This window comes from Amphiura filiformis, unplaced genomic scaffold, assembly GCF_039555335.1.
Source record: "Amphiura filiformis unplaced genomic scaffold, Afil_fr2py scaffold_29, whole genome shotgun sequence".
NCBI lineage: Eukaryota > Metazoa > Echinodermata > Ophiuroidea > Amphilepidida > Amphiuridae > Amphiura > Amphiura filiformis.
Window position 1 is genome coordinate 408,247 of NW_027305493.1, and position 13,050 is coordinate 421,296.

The 13,050-nt window shown below is 35.8% G+C and overlaps 2 protein-coding genes across 3 annotated transcripts in view; one reads left to right on the plus strand and one right to left on the minus strand.

Moving 5' to 3' along the window:
• LOC140143816 (uncharacterized) overlaps window positions 1–11,619 on the minus strand; it is a 55,529-nt gene extending 43,910 nt beyond the window's left edge. Inside the window, 5 exon segments of the mRNA XM_072165626.1 lie at window positions 2,402–2,533; window positions 4,249–4,344; window positions 5,112–5,203; window positions 11,489–11,573; window positions 11,575–11,619. Coding sequence (XP_072021727.1) covers window positions 2,402–2,533; window positions 4,249–4,344; window positions 5,112–5,203; window positions 11,489–11,573; window positions 11,575–11,619 — 450 coding nt within the window.
• A 363-nt stretch (window positions 11,620–11,982) lies between these two features.
• LOC140143849 (rhodanese domain-containing protein CG4456-like) overlaps window positions 11,983–13,050 on the plus strand; it is a 56,175-nt gene continuing 55,107 nt past the window's right edge. For both annotated transcript variants that reach the window (XM_072165663.1, XM_072165662.1), the window contains exon 1: window positions 11,983–12,071. The gene's annotated coding sequence lies outside the window, so the exon portion shown is untranslated. The remainder of the gene's footprint in view (window positions 12,072–13,050) is intronic.

Consider the following 13,050-nt stretch of genomic DNA (forward strand, 5'->3'; position numbering starts at 1 on the left):
TGATAATTTTGGATTATTCTGAAATATACATTTTGTTAATTGGACTTTGCTTTCTCATTTGACACCCTGTTAGTGAAAAACGAACAAGAATTGACCAAGATATGCGCCTCCAAAGCCTCAAATCCCAAAATCAAAAGTTGCATTTTCAACGATTTTCAATTCGCTACTTGCACGGTTCCGCCATTATGCACTATGTGCGGGGAGAGCCTCGAACTGGCACCATACATGAAAGGAAGAATTATGTAACCTTACACAGAACGTTATGACTAGTTCAATTCCCATTCATGTATGCTGCCAGTTCGAGGCTCTCCCACACATAGTGCATAATGGCGGAACTGCAAGTAGCTTAATGGGAACGCTATCGTTGTATATTGCACACAAGCACCACGGGCCAATCAATAAAGCACACAGTGTAACAGCCACAATTGAATCGTTAAAATTGCAACATTTCATTTTGGGGTTTGAGAGTTTGGAGGCGCATATCTTGGTCAATTATTGCTCAATGTTCACGAACAGGGTGTCAAATGAGAAAGAAAAGTCAAATTAACAAAATGTATATTTAAGAATAATCCAAAATTATCAAGTTATTGAACAGCAAGGATGAATATAACTGATGAGTTTCTTTTTGTGCCTGGTGTAGATGTAAAAAAAATTACATTATGGCAGCAGGGATTAATTAATTTAATGCCATCCTCAAAGAAAGTAGTAGGCCTAAACTTCACTGATTATTATTAATAGACTTATATCACATAAAAAGCCTGTGTGAATGTGATATAATTGCTGCTTGGTAGTTCTGATCTGCATACACTTTTCTGAGAACACTTAATTGTTCAAAGTGACATAACATGTGCACGTACACTGAAAAGATTAATTTGTCAAAAAAGGGTCTATGAATTTGACAAATTAAAAAAATGTAGAAAATGTGCTTTGGATGTTAAGGAAACAATTTATAGCATTTTAAATTAAGTTTCATCATTACAAATATTTTCATGACTTATAAAATATTCATTTTTTAATGACGAATTTATGAATGATTTGTAAAATGGCAAATTAATGAATAACAAATATGTAGTATGACAAATATTTTTAGTTTTCAAGTTCAACTCAAATTGGGCATGCACAGTTCAGTGGCCCCTCTTGGCTGCACTAGTCTATGTGAACTATTTAGCCAACTTTGCTTGCCCTGTGTATTCATGCATGCAAAATATTCCCCAGAAACAAGTGGGTTAATTTTCTTTGCATACTGATAAATACAGGTTATTAAACTTTGCAAAGGAAATGAGCCTAGACATCTGTTTCCAATATTTACCTGTATTATGGTGAGTAGATCATTCTCCAAATAGCCTCTATCCAGTTTGTAGGGTCACTGGGGTTAGCATTAGTATCATTTATCAAGTTGTCAATTTAGGGAACTGGGGCAGCAGATAGGGTAATTGGGGTTACCAATAACATTTATCAAGATGTCAACACAATTAGCTTGACAGTACCGACATGGGCAAGTGGAATTCCCAGTGGTACGCCTTTTTTGGCAAATCCATTTATAAAATCTGTGAGTTTGTTTCTGTCATGAATTGCAAGGTGAAAGATGGACTGTTCCATTTCACAAGCCATCAGCTTTCACCAAGTGAGTATTTTCTCACAATACAAAAATCTAAGACTATTGTTTTATATCACTCATAAAAAGTCTATAACTTTTTATTTAAGATTTTTAATTTTTGTTACGCATTTATCAAAACATGGCAGGTTTATACAGAAAAGCAACAATAATAATGCACAATGCACTGCATACCGTATTTCGTCAACCGGGGGCGTTACATTTTCCCAAGGGGGGGCATTTATTCAAGGTCAATTTTAGAACGATAATTCCTGTTAAAATCATTAGGTAAACTAAAAACACACGCTAAAATGACGAACTATGAACTAGAAACACTGACTTCTGGCTCACTTCCGGGTTTCTGATCCAGATTTTCGCTAATTATTGACGCTATTATCGACCATGTGCGCAACTTGGTAAGCTTATTACACAAGATAGCATGGAAATACAGTGGAAACTCATTATAACGAAGTTGTCAGGGACAGAGAAATTAGTTCTTTATATCCAAATTCCGTTATATCAGGGTTGTAAAAACAATGAATAACAAAAGAATTTTGTATCTTGGTTCTGGAAAAATACTTCTTTATAACAGGGTTTTTCTTGTATCAGATTTCGTTATAATGAGGTTTTACTGTATCAGCATTTTTGATACATCTTGGTTGAAAAAAGTGGTGGGGCGTTTATTTGGGGGGGGGGGCGACTATTTGACGAAATACGGTAAGTGTCGATTGGATGGCAAAAACTAGCAAGCATAAAAACATTGAATGCCCATCAACCAATAAAATGAATATCAGTGATATAATATACCTTTTGAAACCAATAGACAAGTCCCGTCTTGTCCCTGCCAATAGGCTTCACTCTCATCTGTTCAGGGTCTTCTTCATCGTTGACCTTACTTTTGAATTTGACATTGTTATCAAATTGACATTCGCAGAGATACTGGTGACAAGAGAAACGTAAGTAACAATATCGGTCATTATACGGTAAAATTCAAAGTCATAAGAAAAAATGGTAAAATTCTGAGTATGGTACACCATCCTAGCTAACACTGTAAAGTGTGCTGAGGCTTGTGGATCAATGTCGGGTACCAACTCAAAACTTCCTTTGACAACTCGCAAATTTCAACTCGCACCTCGCAGATTTCAACTCGCATCTCGCAACTCGAACTCGCACATTATCCACACCCATCAATGTCTAGGTGTTGTGCCTACTGCCTATAGATGTGTAGTGCACTGTAATCACTGCATTTTTTAAGAATATTTCTTTTTTTTTTCCTGTCTTAAAGACAAAATTTGTCAAAAAGTTGTTAATAATATTTTGGATCATAAAAACGTTTACAAAAATGAATTAAGGCCAGAGTAATGGGAGAGAACATGGACCTTTTCGAGCATCATTATTTCTGAATTGTATGTCCAAAGTATAAACTGTACATTTTTGGAAAGAAAATGAGTCAAGGAATCCCAAGGTGACGTCAGATTTGTTCAAAAATCTTTGAGTTTTTGAAAAAATCACAAAAATTCACTTTTTTACCCCAATTTTTTGTGACAACTTAGAAAAAAATCCGTTCGGAGTAAAAAAAAAAAAAATCAGTTAGCTTTTCATGAAGAAGAGACATGAACTTAGGGAAGGTTTTTTTAAATTTTTTTTTAAATTTGTCTCTTTTTTCGAAATATTGAAAAAAACATGTGAAAAAAGCCATTTTGTCACTCTATTTAAAAGCTAAAAATCAGGGGGTGTATTACCACCTTAACAGCACACATGTGTACATCCATATCAAAAGAATGCATTTGTTGGCTGCTACATGGGTCTCTTTTTACATAATGACTAGGAATAAATTATTATTATTATTATTATAAATACCAGATTCACCTCAAGTGGAGATCAATTCAAATCATCAATCATCCCAAGTCACATGGTTTAGGAATACATTCCTATTAACCATGTGACCTAGGGATGATTTCAAGTGACCTCCACTTGAGATTTAGTACATGTAGTCTGGTATTTATTCCTAGCTATTTATGTAAAAAGCAGGGATGAAAGTCCACTTTTGACCAAAAGCCTGAAAAACAGCACGGAAATGACCAGAATGGCCCTAAAACAGGCTGGAAATAAAAGAAATTGCGCAAATCTGGACAACAAAAAAGCCTGAATTCATCAGGCAAAAGCCTGAAAACTTCCCTGAAAAAGGCAGCCGACAAGTGCATTCTTTTGATATGGATATACAGTATGTGACATGATCAAGGGGAATGAGTCACATGTCGACCCTGGTCGAAAATGAGGGTTCTAAAGAGAACATTTAGAGCTTTCAGAAACTGAAAACCCCATGTTGATACGACTTTTCTTTACAAAGTTACGTCAATTTATCAATCGCTGAAAACAATATAAAACAAAAGAATTTTAACACTTTCTTTGCTAATATCTCAAAATCAATATTAGTGACATCCGACTCATTCCCCTTGATCGTGTCACAAATGTGACCCAGGAACAAATCACATTTTTGACATTTCATGATTTTAATATAAGCACTAGACAAATAATTTGTAGACTAATTACCATAAAAAGTCAAAAACTACCGTTATACATTCTGGACAGTTCAAGAGTTTCCAATGTTGTATTTGGAAGAGGCAGGCTTTTCAATAAACATCAACATTTACCTTGAGGACATCTATCTTAGTCTCCAGTCTGCATTTGACAAAGCCAACTCTCTCTATCTCCCATGCATCCATTTCGGAATAGTGGTCCCCAATCAACTGTAAGAAAAACAAATCCAAACACATTAATAGACTGCTTTGCAGTTCCTTTTAGATAAACATAAACAAGATAAACAATTCACACCACCTATGCCATCAGGTTCATGCATGGGGCCACAGAATTGTAAAATGTTTATGTTACACTGGTCCACATTTTGAGACACTTTGTAAGACTCTAGACTCGTAAATCAACAACAGGTGATGACATAGGTTGAAGCTCAAGTATTGATCGGGAGTTCATCAAAATTTCATGTAGCGTAACGGTGGATCAGCAGTGATTTTTTCTAGCTTTGGGCCTCAAGGGTTCACCTAAATAGAGCACTTGAATTGACTACATTTTGATGGGAAATGGGAAGAAAATATCAACTTCAACTTCTTCCAACTTCTTCCAACTTTATTTCAATAATCAAAAAATGGACAAATATTTAAACATTATAATATCTAGAGCAAAATAGTGTAAAACCCATGACATGTATAAGAATCTTGACTCTTGACAGTTAATGATTTTTTCTTGGAAATATTAGGTACCGGTACCCAAGAGTCAAATACCCTTTCACCCAAGAGTATTTGACTTTTGAGGTAACAAAATTGGGTGAAATTCCATCACCCCCTATGGACGATATGACATGACGGTTGACCACTGAGGCAGCAGAATAGATTTTAAATGGTGTCACCCATTCAGGTAATCCCATTTTAAATGTACTTGTGTGATAAGGGGTGTATGGATTTCAACTGGAATAGCCCATTTTGGGCAGAAATGTATTTACCTGTACAAGTTTGCGTTCCCATTTCTCCTTGTTGATGCTTTTGACAATTCTCTGCAACAACTGGAAAATAATCTGCCTCAGTTCCGGAACCACTAAAAAAACAAAAATTCAGATAAAATGAGTGGTTACTGTGAAATTTAAAGAGATTTTGAGAAATCGCCTTGAGAGTTTCTTGCCTCCATTCCACACAGTCTGTGAACACAAATTGGGCCTGCTTCAAAATTGTCGTAATCATTTCGCATGGAATTTGATAGCAAATATGGCTGTCATTTTTGTTCCAGAAGACTGACGTACTAGACTGGTTTTATTTTAGGGAGGACAGTTTTTATGGTCTACTTAGCTCAGCAATGCTTTGCTGTCTTCGATAATGGTTCATGTACGCTAGAGCGTTCGATAGGAACAAGCGAACAGTATACGAGTTTGCTGATATCTATCGGAGCGTTCAGCAGAGCAGCAGGATTATAAACACGGTCGATGGTAAAACCAAAATCAATTTCCTTTGTGTTCAGTAAGTACATAACGACCCACTCATCAACTACTCAAGTGGTCATTAAATACGCATGTCTCGGGTCGTTTCTGCGGTCAATAGAAAGTAAATAATGTGTGTAAGTTTATGTTTGCATAAAGTGCTGTAATTAGGTTTCAAGGGGTTGTTAATTCAAGCATGGTCGTAAAATTGATTCAATCGATATTTCGGTCAATGCGTTGTATCGGAGCAGAGTTGTCAATTGAGCGGAGCCTAAATGAGTTTGCTACAGGCTTTAATGGGTTTGGGCTTTGATAAAAGCCAGGTACCTCTCCGATACAATGCGCTATCGAAGACAGCAAAGCATTGCTGAGCTCAGTAGACCATAAAAACTGTCCTCCCTTACATGGGTATGGATATGATACATAGCTATCATGCTATGTCAGTATCGTCTGAAAAACCTTTGATGGCTTCGTGGAGGACGGGAAAAAGTGACCACGTCGGACGGAATTGATACAAATGGGGTTCCCAGGCTTTTGACATTCAAATCGGTATCGAAAGTTACAACAATATCTTACAAAGTCACTGCCAAATAAGCAAAGGCAGGGACTGCCTTTTGAGAGGAGCTAGAGCTATCGCTCTTCTACAGCTCCTCTTAAAGGGGGGTAACCCTATTGGTTTTGGATATGGATTGTCTTTAAAATTACATAATAATATCAAATATCGCCTCCTTTATACTGCTTTGTGAAAAAACGAGAGCATTTTCAGCGTAAATGTGAATAAATAGCCAAATTTGCAATCCAATACCTTGGTATCGTGAATTGCATTCTGGGCAGAGCAATGACGAATGCTGACATGCTGTACAATGCCCGGCCCGTATTGAACGGAAATTTTTTTTTTTTTAGTACCTTTCAGAAAAAAAGGAAACAAAATATATTTCCCCTTGCAATATGTACATTTCAAATGAAAATAAAAAAAGAATGGGTAAAATGGAGAGGAAAAAACCTTCCGATACGGGTTTTGAACCGGTACCTCTCGGAGTAAAAAACAAACGCGCTAATCAATTGAGCTATTTAGCACACCACGATAATTGTTGCCATTTTCATAACTATATACGGCGCACCGTCTCCTCAGCAGTTAGTGTGGTTCGCTTTTTCACAGAATGTGTATGACGCGAATCCAAAGTAGCTGTTGCGGTGACTGATATTTCGTTCATAATTCCCTCCCAGAAATCCAAAGTATTTACCAAATGTTGTTTACAAACTGGTAACCTGTAAAAACCGCTGTGATTCATGATTTCTCCGAAATACATCGACTTGGAGCGTCAAATTTCAGGATAGTAATGAGAAAAATAGTATCTATTATGTGATACCAAAACCTCATCAACAATGAAAAAAAAACCGGGGGGATGATGCTGTCGATCGGGTTACGGACCTTTAAGTTGCATTTGCAAGAGTGATTAATAGCTCCCCTAAATAACTCATTTAATTCTTTACGATTTAATGGTCACAGGTGCAAACAGCTCTTCTTGAAGAAACCAGAAGAGCATTTTACAGCTCTTAACCTGATTTTCAAAAGGCAGTCCATGCAAAGGAACACTCATAAATTAAATTTCTCAAACAATTTTTATTCAACAATCATTGTCATGGAAAGGGCAACATCTCAAAAATGGGCCATGTCGGACGGAATGCATCATGTCGGACGAAATGAAATGTTAACTATTTTGGCAAATTCTCAAAATCCAATATTTTTTACCTGTACATTATAAAGATTCAGTCATGTATTAATGCATTTTTGCTGTGTATACTTTTAAAGTATTGACCTCTATTTATTACAGATGTAATAATGGAAAAATTGACAAATTCCATCAGACATGCTAGATTCCGTCCGACATGATAATTGGTCACCAACTTGCTTAATTTTGAAACTTCGTTCTGAGAAATGAAGTTACAGTACATTTTATGTAACATTCAGTCATTCATATCTATTCTTTCATAAAATAAAATTTTCTTGTGAAAACTACAAGATTTCTTAACTATTTTGACGTTTTTTCATGGGTATACAAATGATTGGAAACAAAATACAAGGATTCCTTGAGCACTTATATTTCAATTGTTTTATTTTGTACTTGGTCATGTCTTATGGTGGGACCACAAAATACCTGGTGGCGTTACATTTTTCTCTCCCCTTTCTGATTTAACTTGTTGTCACAAAGCTATTCTTGGTCCAATTGCATCAAGTTTGGGCTCATTGTACAGCTTGATTATTCTAATTTTCAAATGTTTCACAATTTGGAATTCAAATTTGTTTAATTAGTGAAAAATATTAAAATGTTAACGAAGGTAAACCTGGTGGATAAGTGGTAGAGGATAAGTGGTAGAGGAGTATGTACAATCTCTATGGCAAATGCTTTGAAGACATGATATCTTTTTGAATTTTAATTAAAGTATCATTGTCAAATTGTGTGCTATACATGTACATGCAAATCATACCTCAAATGAAAGCTTGTTTTTTCATTATTCATATTCAGCTATTAATTTTATCTAATCGTGTTTACAAGTATTCACTGAGAACTGCAAGTCACAAGAACCACATTTTTTTCCTATTCACTTACACACAAATGCCAAAATTTTCAGTCACAACATGCGTTTTGGCTTTCAATTGTTGTATCTTGAGAATTATACACCCTAAGATAGGAAAAGTATACATTTTGGAAAGCTTTTTACCCCAGGTATCTAAATATGCAGTTAAAATAAATGTAGGATACACTCTAAAGAAAATATTTTCCAAAATGTAATCAACATTTTGTGCATGAAGTTACGTATATTTTCGCACCCTGTATCACCACTTTGGTCAATCATATCAGTAGCAAATGCAATAAATAATCAATTTACTAGTAAAATTTAATTTTTTCATGATATCACCCTATATATTTTCTTACGCAACCTGTATACCAACTTCAATTTTGCATAGTTGGATTCCTTGGAACATAAGCTTTCCAAAAATGTATAGTTTTGCTGGTGTGAGATGTATAGTATTAGATATATGTATCAATTTTAGTGACAAAGAAGACAAATGATCAAAATCAGTGCTTGTAACGCAAATGTGCCCCACCATATGACACATGACCACATATACACCTTACTTAGTTAAAGGAGTATTTTGTGATCCTAGCATCCTCTATTTATGTCATTTTTCATTAGATATCCACGAAAAAAACCTATTCCCAAAATTTCAGTTGATTCCGATTTTGCGTTCGCGAGTTATGCATGATTATGTGTATTACACTGCTCCATAGACAATGCGTTGTAATTTCGTTCTGGTGCACCACAACTAAATTCAAATTTCACGATATCAAAGCTGAACAAATTAATCTGCAAGAAATATTTTGTACATAAACATTATGTAGCCAGAGGTTTCCAGTGATATAAAAATCTCAACTTTTTTTGAGAAAAATGGGGGGATGAGGCTGTGGATCACGAAATGCCCTTTTAATAAATATAAAAATTGAAACAAGTGCCATACGTATCCACAGTAATTCAGGATCTAATGACATCGTGGATACACCTGCTGGCGGTGCCTTGCTGAAGACGACGGCTTGCGCTTGTCATGCTTGTTGTGAACAACATCATTGCAGACTCATTTTTCACGTTTTTAAGACTGTTTTACAAACTTCAAACTTGCTGACTTTGAAAGCCATTTTTTATGTTTCTGGCCAGTGAATTTATGAAATTTTTTGGCAAATACCGTATTTCGTCAAATAAACGCCCCCGGGGGCGTTACATTTTCCCAAGGGTTTTTCCCGATAATTCCCGTTAAAATCATTAGGTAAACTAAAAACACACGCTAAAATGACAAACTATGAACTAGAAATACTGACTTCTGGCTCACTTCCGGGTTTCTGATCCAGATTTTCGCCAATTATTGACGCTATTGTCGACCATGTGCGCAACTTGGTAAGCTTACTACACAAGATAGCATGGAAATATCTGCATTTTTGAAACATCTTGGTTGAAAAAAAGTGGTGGGGCGTTTATTTGAGGCGACTATTTGACAAAATACGGTAATGAAAAAATATGCGGTAAGTTTTGGAGCATGCAAATCTACTACTTTTAACAATGGTTTGATGGAGAAATCCAGTTGATGAAATTAACACTTTGTTTGCAATGTCCACATTGCATATATTATAGAGGGCTTTCTTCAACTCAAAAGTTGCGACCACAGTAGCTCACAGAGAGTGCCTTTTTTTTCTTGAAATTGAAATTTGGACACCATTAAAACCTCCATTTATTTCAAAAGTCAGATTTGATGGTAAAAATAGGCCCCCCACCCCAATTTTTGATCGGCCCCCACAGGAAACCGATAAGGGCTAGGGATCTAAAACTTGTGGGTTTTTCTAATGGCTATAGGTGTAACATTTGAGTGAAATTTAAGGGGTATTACACACCATGTGATAAATTTGTGACTATTTTTGCATTTTTCTCAAAAATAATTACACACTGGTAACAAAAGTTATGTATTATTGGGGCAAGGAATCCAATTACTACACTGAAATTTCAGTGACTCAAGACAAGCGGTTCAGTATATATGACAGGAAACGAGGTACATCCTAGCGGTACCTTATTTCTGATCATAAATAACAAACCGCTTGTCTTGGGTCACTGAAATTACAGTGTAGTAATTGGATTCCTTGCCCCTACAGACTGTATACATAACTTTTGTTACCACTAATTATTAGTTTTGAGAAAAATGCAAAAAATAGACACAAATTATATCGAGGGTGTAGTACCCCTTAAAAAATTCAGAGAGGGTAGTCAAGGGAACCATCTGTTGAATTGTCCCTGTTGATAAGAAGTTGCCATGCTGTGATAGATTTCATCAAGTAAAATAGCTTTTGTGTAAAACTGATCGCCGTGGTAAAAAATGATGCATTTACTTGCTTGTTTGTACAGTACCGGTAATTTTTATTTTTAATTATTCATCACAACAACCTAATAAATAATCTGTTTAAAAAATCAGTAAATATTACATTATAATTAACAACGATGAACGTCACAGACCTTCGTTTTTGAGGAGCTCAATTGCAAAAGAGCTCCACAGCTCTCCTTTTAACAACATCATTTTCAGGAGTATGATTTACTGAGCTCCTCGCTACTTGGATCCCTAGATGTTTTAATACAGATATTGAAATATTGAGCTCCTTGTTGAGCACCTTAGTAAACTCAGGAGAGTGATTTAAAACAGAGCTCCTGCAATTTTCAAAAATGAAGGCATAAAAGCAATTTTAAGACAAAATCAAAATGATACCTTTTTTTTGTATTATTGCGGCAGCATATGTTTTAGCATCAACAACATGTTAATTTAATTTTAAGAAGTGCAGAAAGTATGAAAATTTCCTAAAAATTTTGCACCTGTTTCTGACCATTGATTTTCAGACCAAAACTTTTATGTGAAATGAGAACATTTTGTCAATTTTCATAGCTACTGGAGATGGAATATCACAGCGTAAATGCCCCTTTATTTTATTTGAACATTCGACATTTGATGAGGTGTAGACCTGGTCCTGGTATGTGTAGCATTTAGCCAACGAGGGATTGCTGTTCGCGTTCTGGCACGTCGCAGGGACGCAGCCTTTCCCGCGATCACGGTAATGATTAAATCATGATTATCCGTCTGGACGCAAGTTTTTGCAACCTTGTCGGCTAACTTGCGTCCACACGGACGCACATTTTTTAAGCCTTAACGAGAAGTCTGAAACATGCTAAAGCTAAGCATGTAAGCTTAAACAACAAACTTGGACTGCATGCAAAATATGATTGAAAAAAAAAATGTGATAATAAAATAGATTGTAACATGATCGTATGCAGCTAAAATACAATTCCAAGCCATATTTTTACTCGCATATTCTTACCAACAACCTCGTGCTCCAATGCAATTTGTAGCTCGGGAATTGTGAGGTCTGGGAGCTTCAGTCGCTCGCCATAACGCTCAAAAAAATGAGCACAAAACAGCGAAATTTGGAATCTTGTACACGGACGCCATATTTTGATAAGCTTCTTTCTGTCGGTGTTTCTATGAATACTTTTTGATGAAAATATATTTATTTTTGTAACGTTTTAATTCCTTTCAAAATTTCAGGATAAAAAGGAAATATTGAAATAATATTCATTCCGTGTTTTTATTCTATATATATCATTAGTATGTTGAAATTAACATTGATAGTTATAAATTTAATGCATAATTATTTTAACTTCTCAAACGCTTAATTGGGTCATGGATTGGGTGTTGGTAGTCTTGGTTCCAGCCTGCTTGTGGTCTTTCGTCGCTAACGTTTATTTAGGGCAGTGACAAAGGCGTCGAAGATGACTGGGATATAGACTATGCAACTCCCAGTCCATAATCAAAACAGTCAACACTGCACAACTCATGCATGCGCTTCGTTATCAGGAAGCTTCATGCAGGTGGAATGACATTAAAATTGTCTGATTTTGCAGGTAAATGGTGTTGATAATTAGTGATATTTGTTATGTTTAATTGGGCAACCATTGCAGTATTGAGGTACAAAAGGCAAACCTTAAAACACACAATAAAAGTACTGTTATTTTGTTACTTTTGTATTGAAATTAAACATATACTATGGCATGAATAGGCATGATATGCTAGTTCGAATAATCAGACCCAGAACAAAATATTAATTTCTGACATGATCCTGTTCTGGGTCTGAACTGTTTCCATATGAAATCTTGATGGCAAATTGGACAATAGAAGCACATGGGTCTATGTGACAGCTTTTTAATCCCTATTCATGTTAGTAAGGCCCAAGTAAAATAAAAAACACGTTTCACGTCCGGGGTTTTGAAAAAAAGGAGGAAGAGGGGGCTTTTTATTTTCTATTTTTTATTGCAAAATCGGTGTAAATACCCATAATTAGAGCTGTTTTAGCGCATACAATAATGCCTGGAAAAAGGAGGAGGCCTCTTTTTTATTTGTTGTTCTGAGAGGTAGGCCCCCTCTCATGACCACAAAACCTTCCAAAAGTGTTTCCTGTATATTAGCAAGGCTATAGAAAGCATCTCTACTTCCTAGACATGTTTTTTGAAAAGTTATAACTGAATTTCAAAAAATAAAAAAATAAATGAAGAAACCTCAAAAAAGGAAGCGGGAGGGGACGTGAAACATGTTTATTTTTTTATTTGGCCTTACGTGAATCACGCTATTGTGGACCATCCTTCTGATACTTGAGTGTTTGGACAAGCGGAGCGGTCTTTTGACTACCTCTCTGTTTGTAAACAAACCAGGAGGTCAAAATAGTCCTCCTCGCCGAATACGAAAGTCAGCGTAATAGTACGGCACTGATGATAGGCCAAGCCCAAGTATTAAAAGGGCATTTTGTGATCCACAGCCTCATCCCCCCACTTTTCTCAAAAAAAGTTGAGATTTTTATATCACTGGAAACCTCGGGCTACATAATGT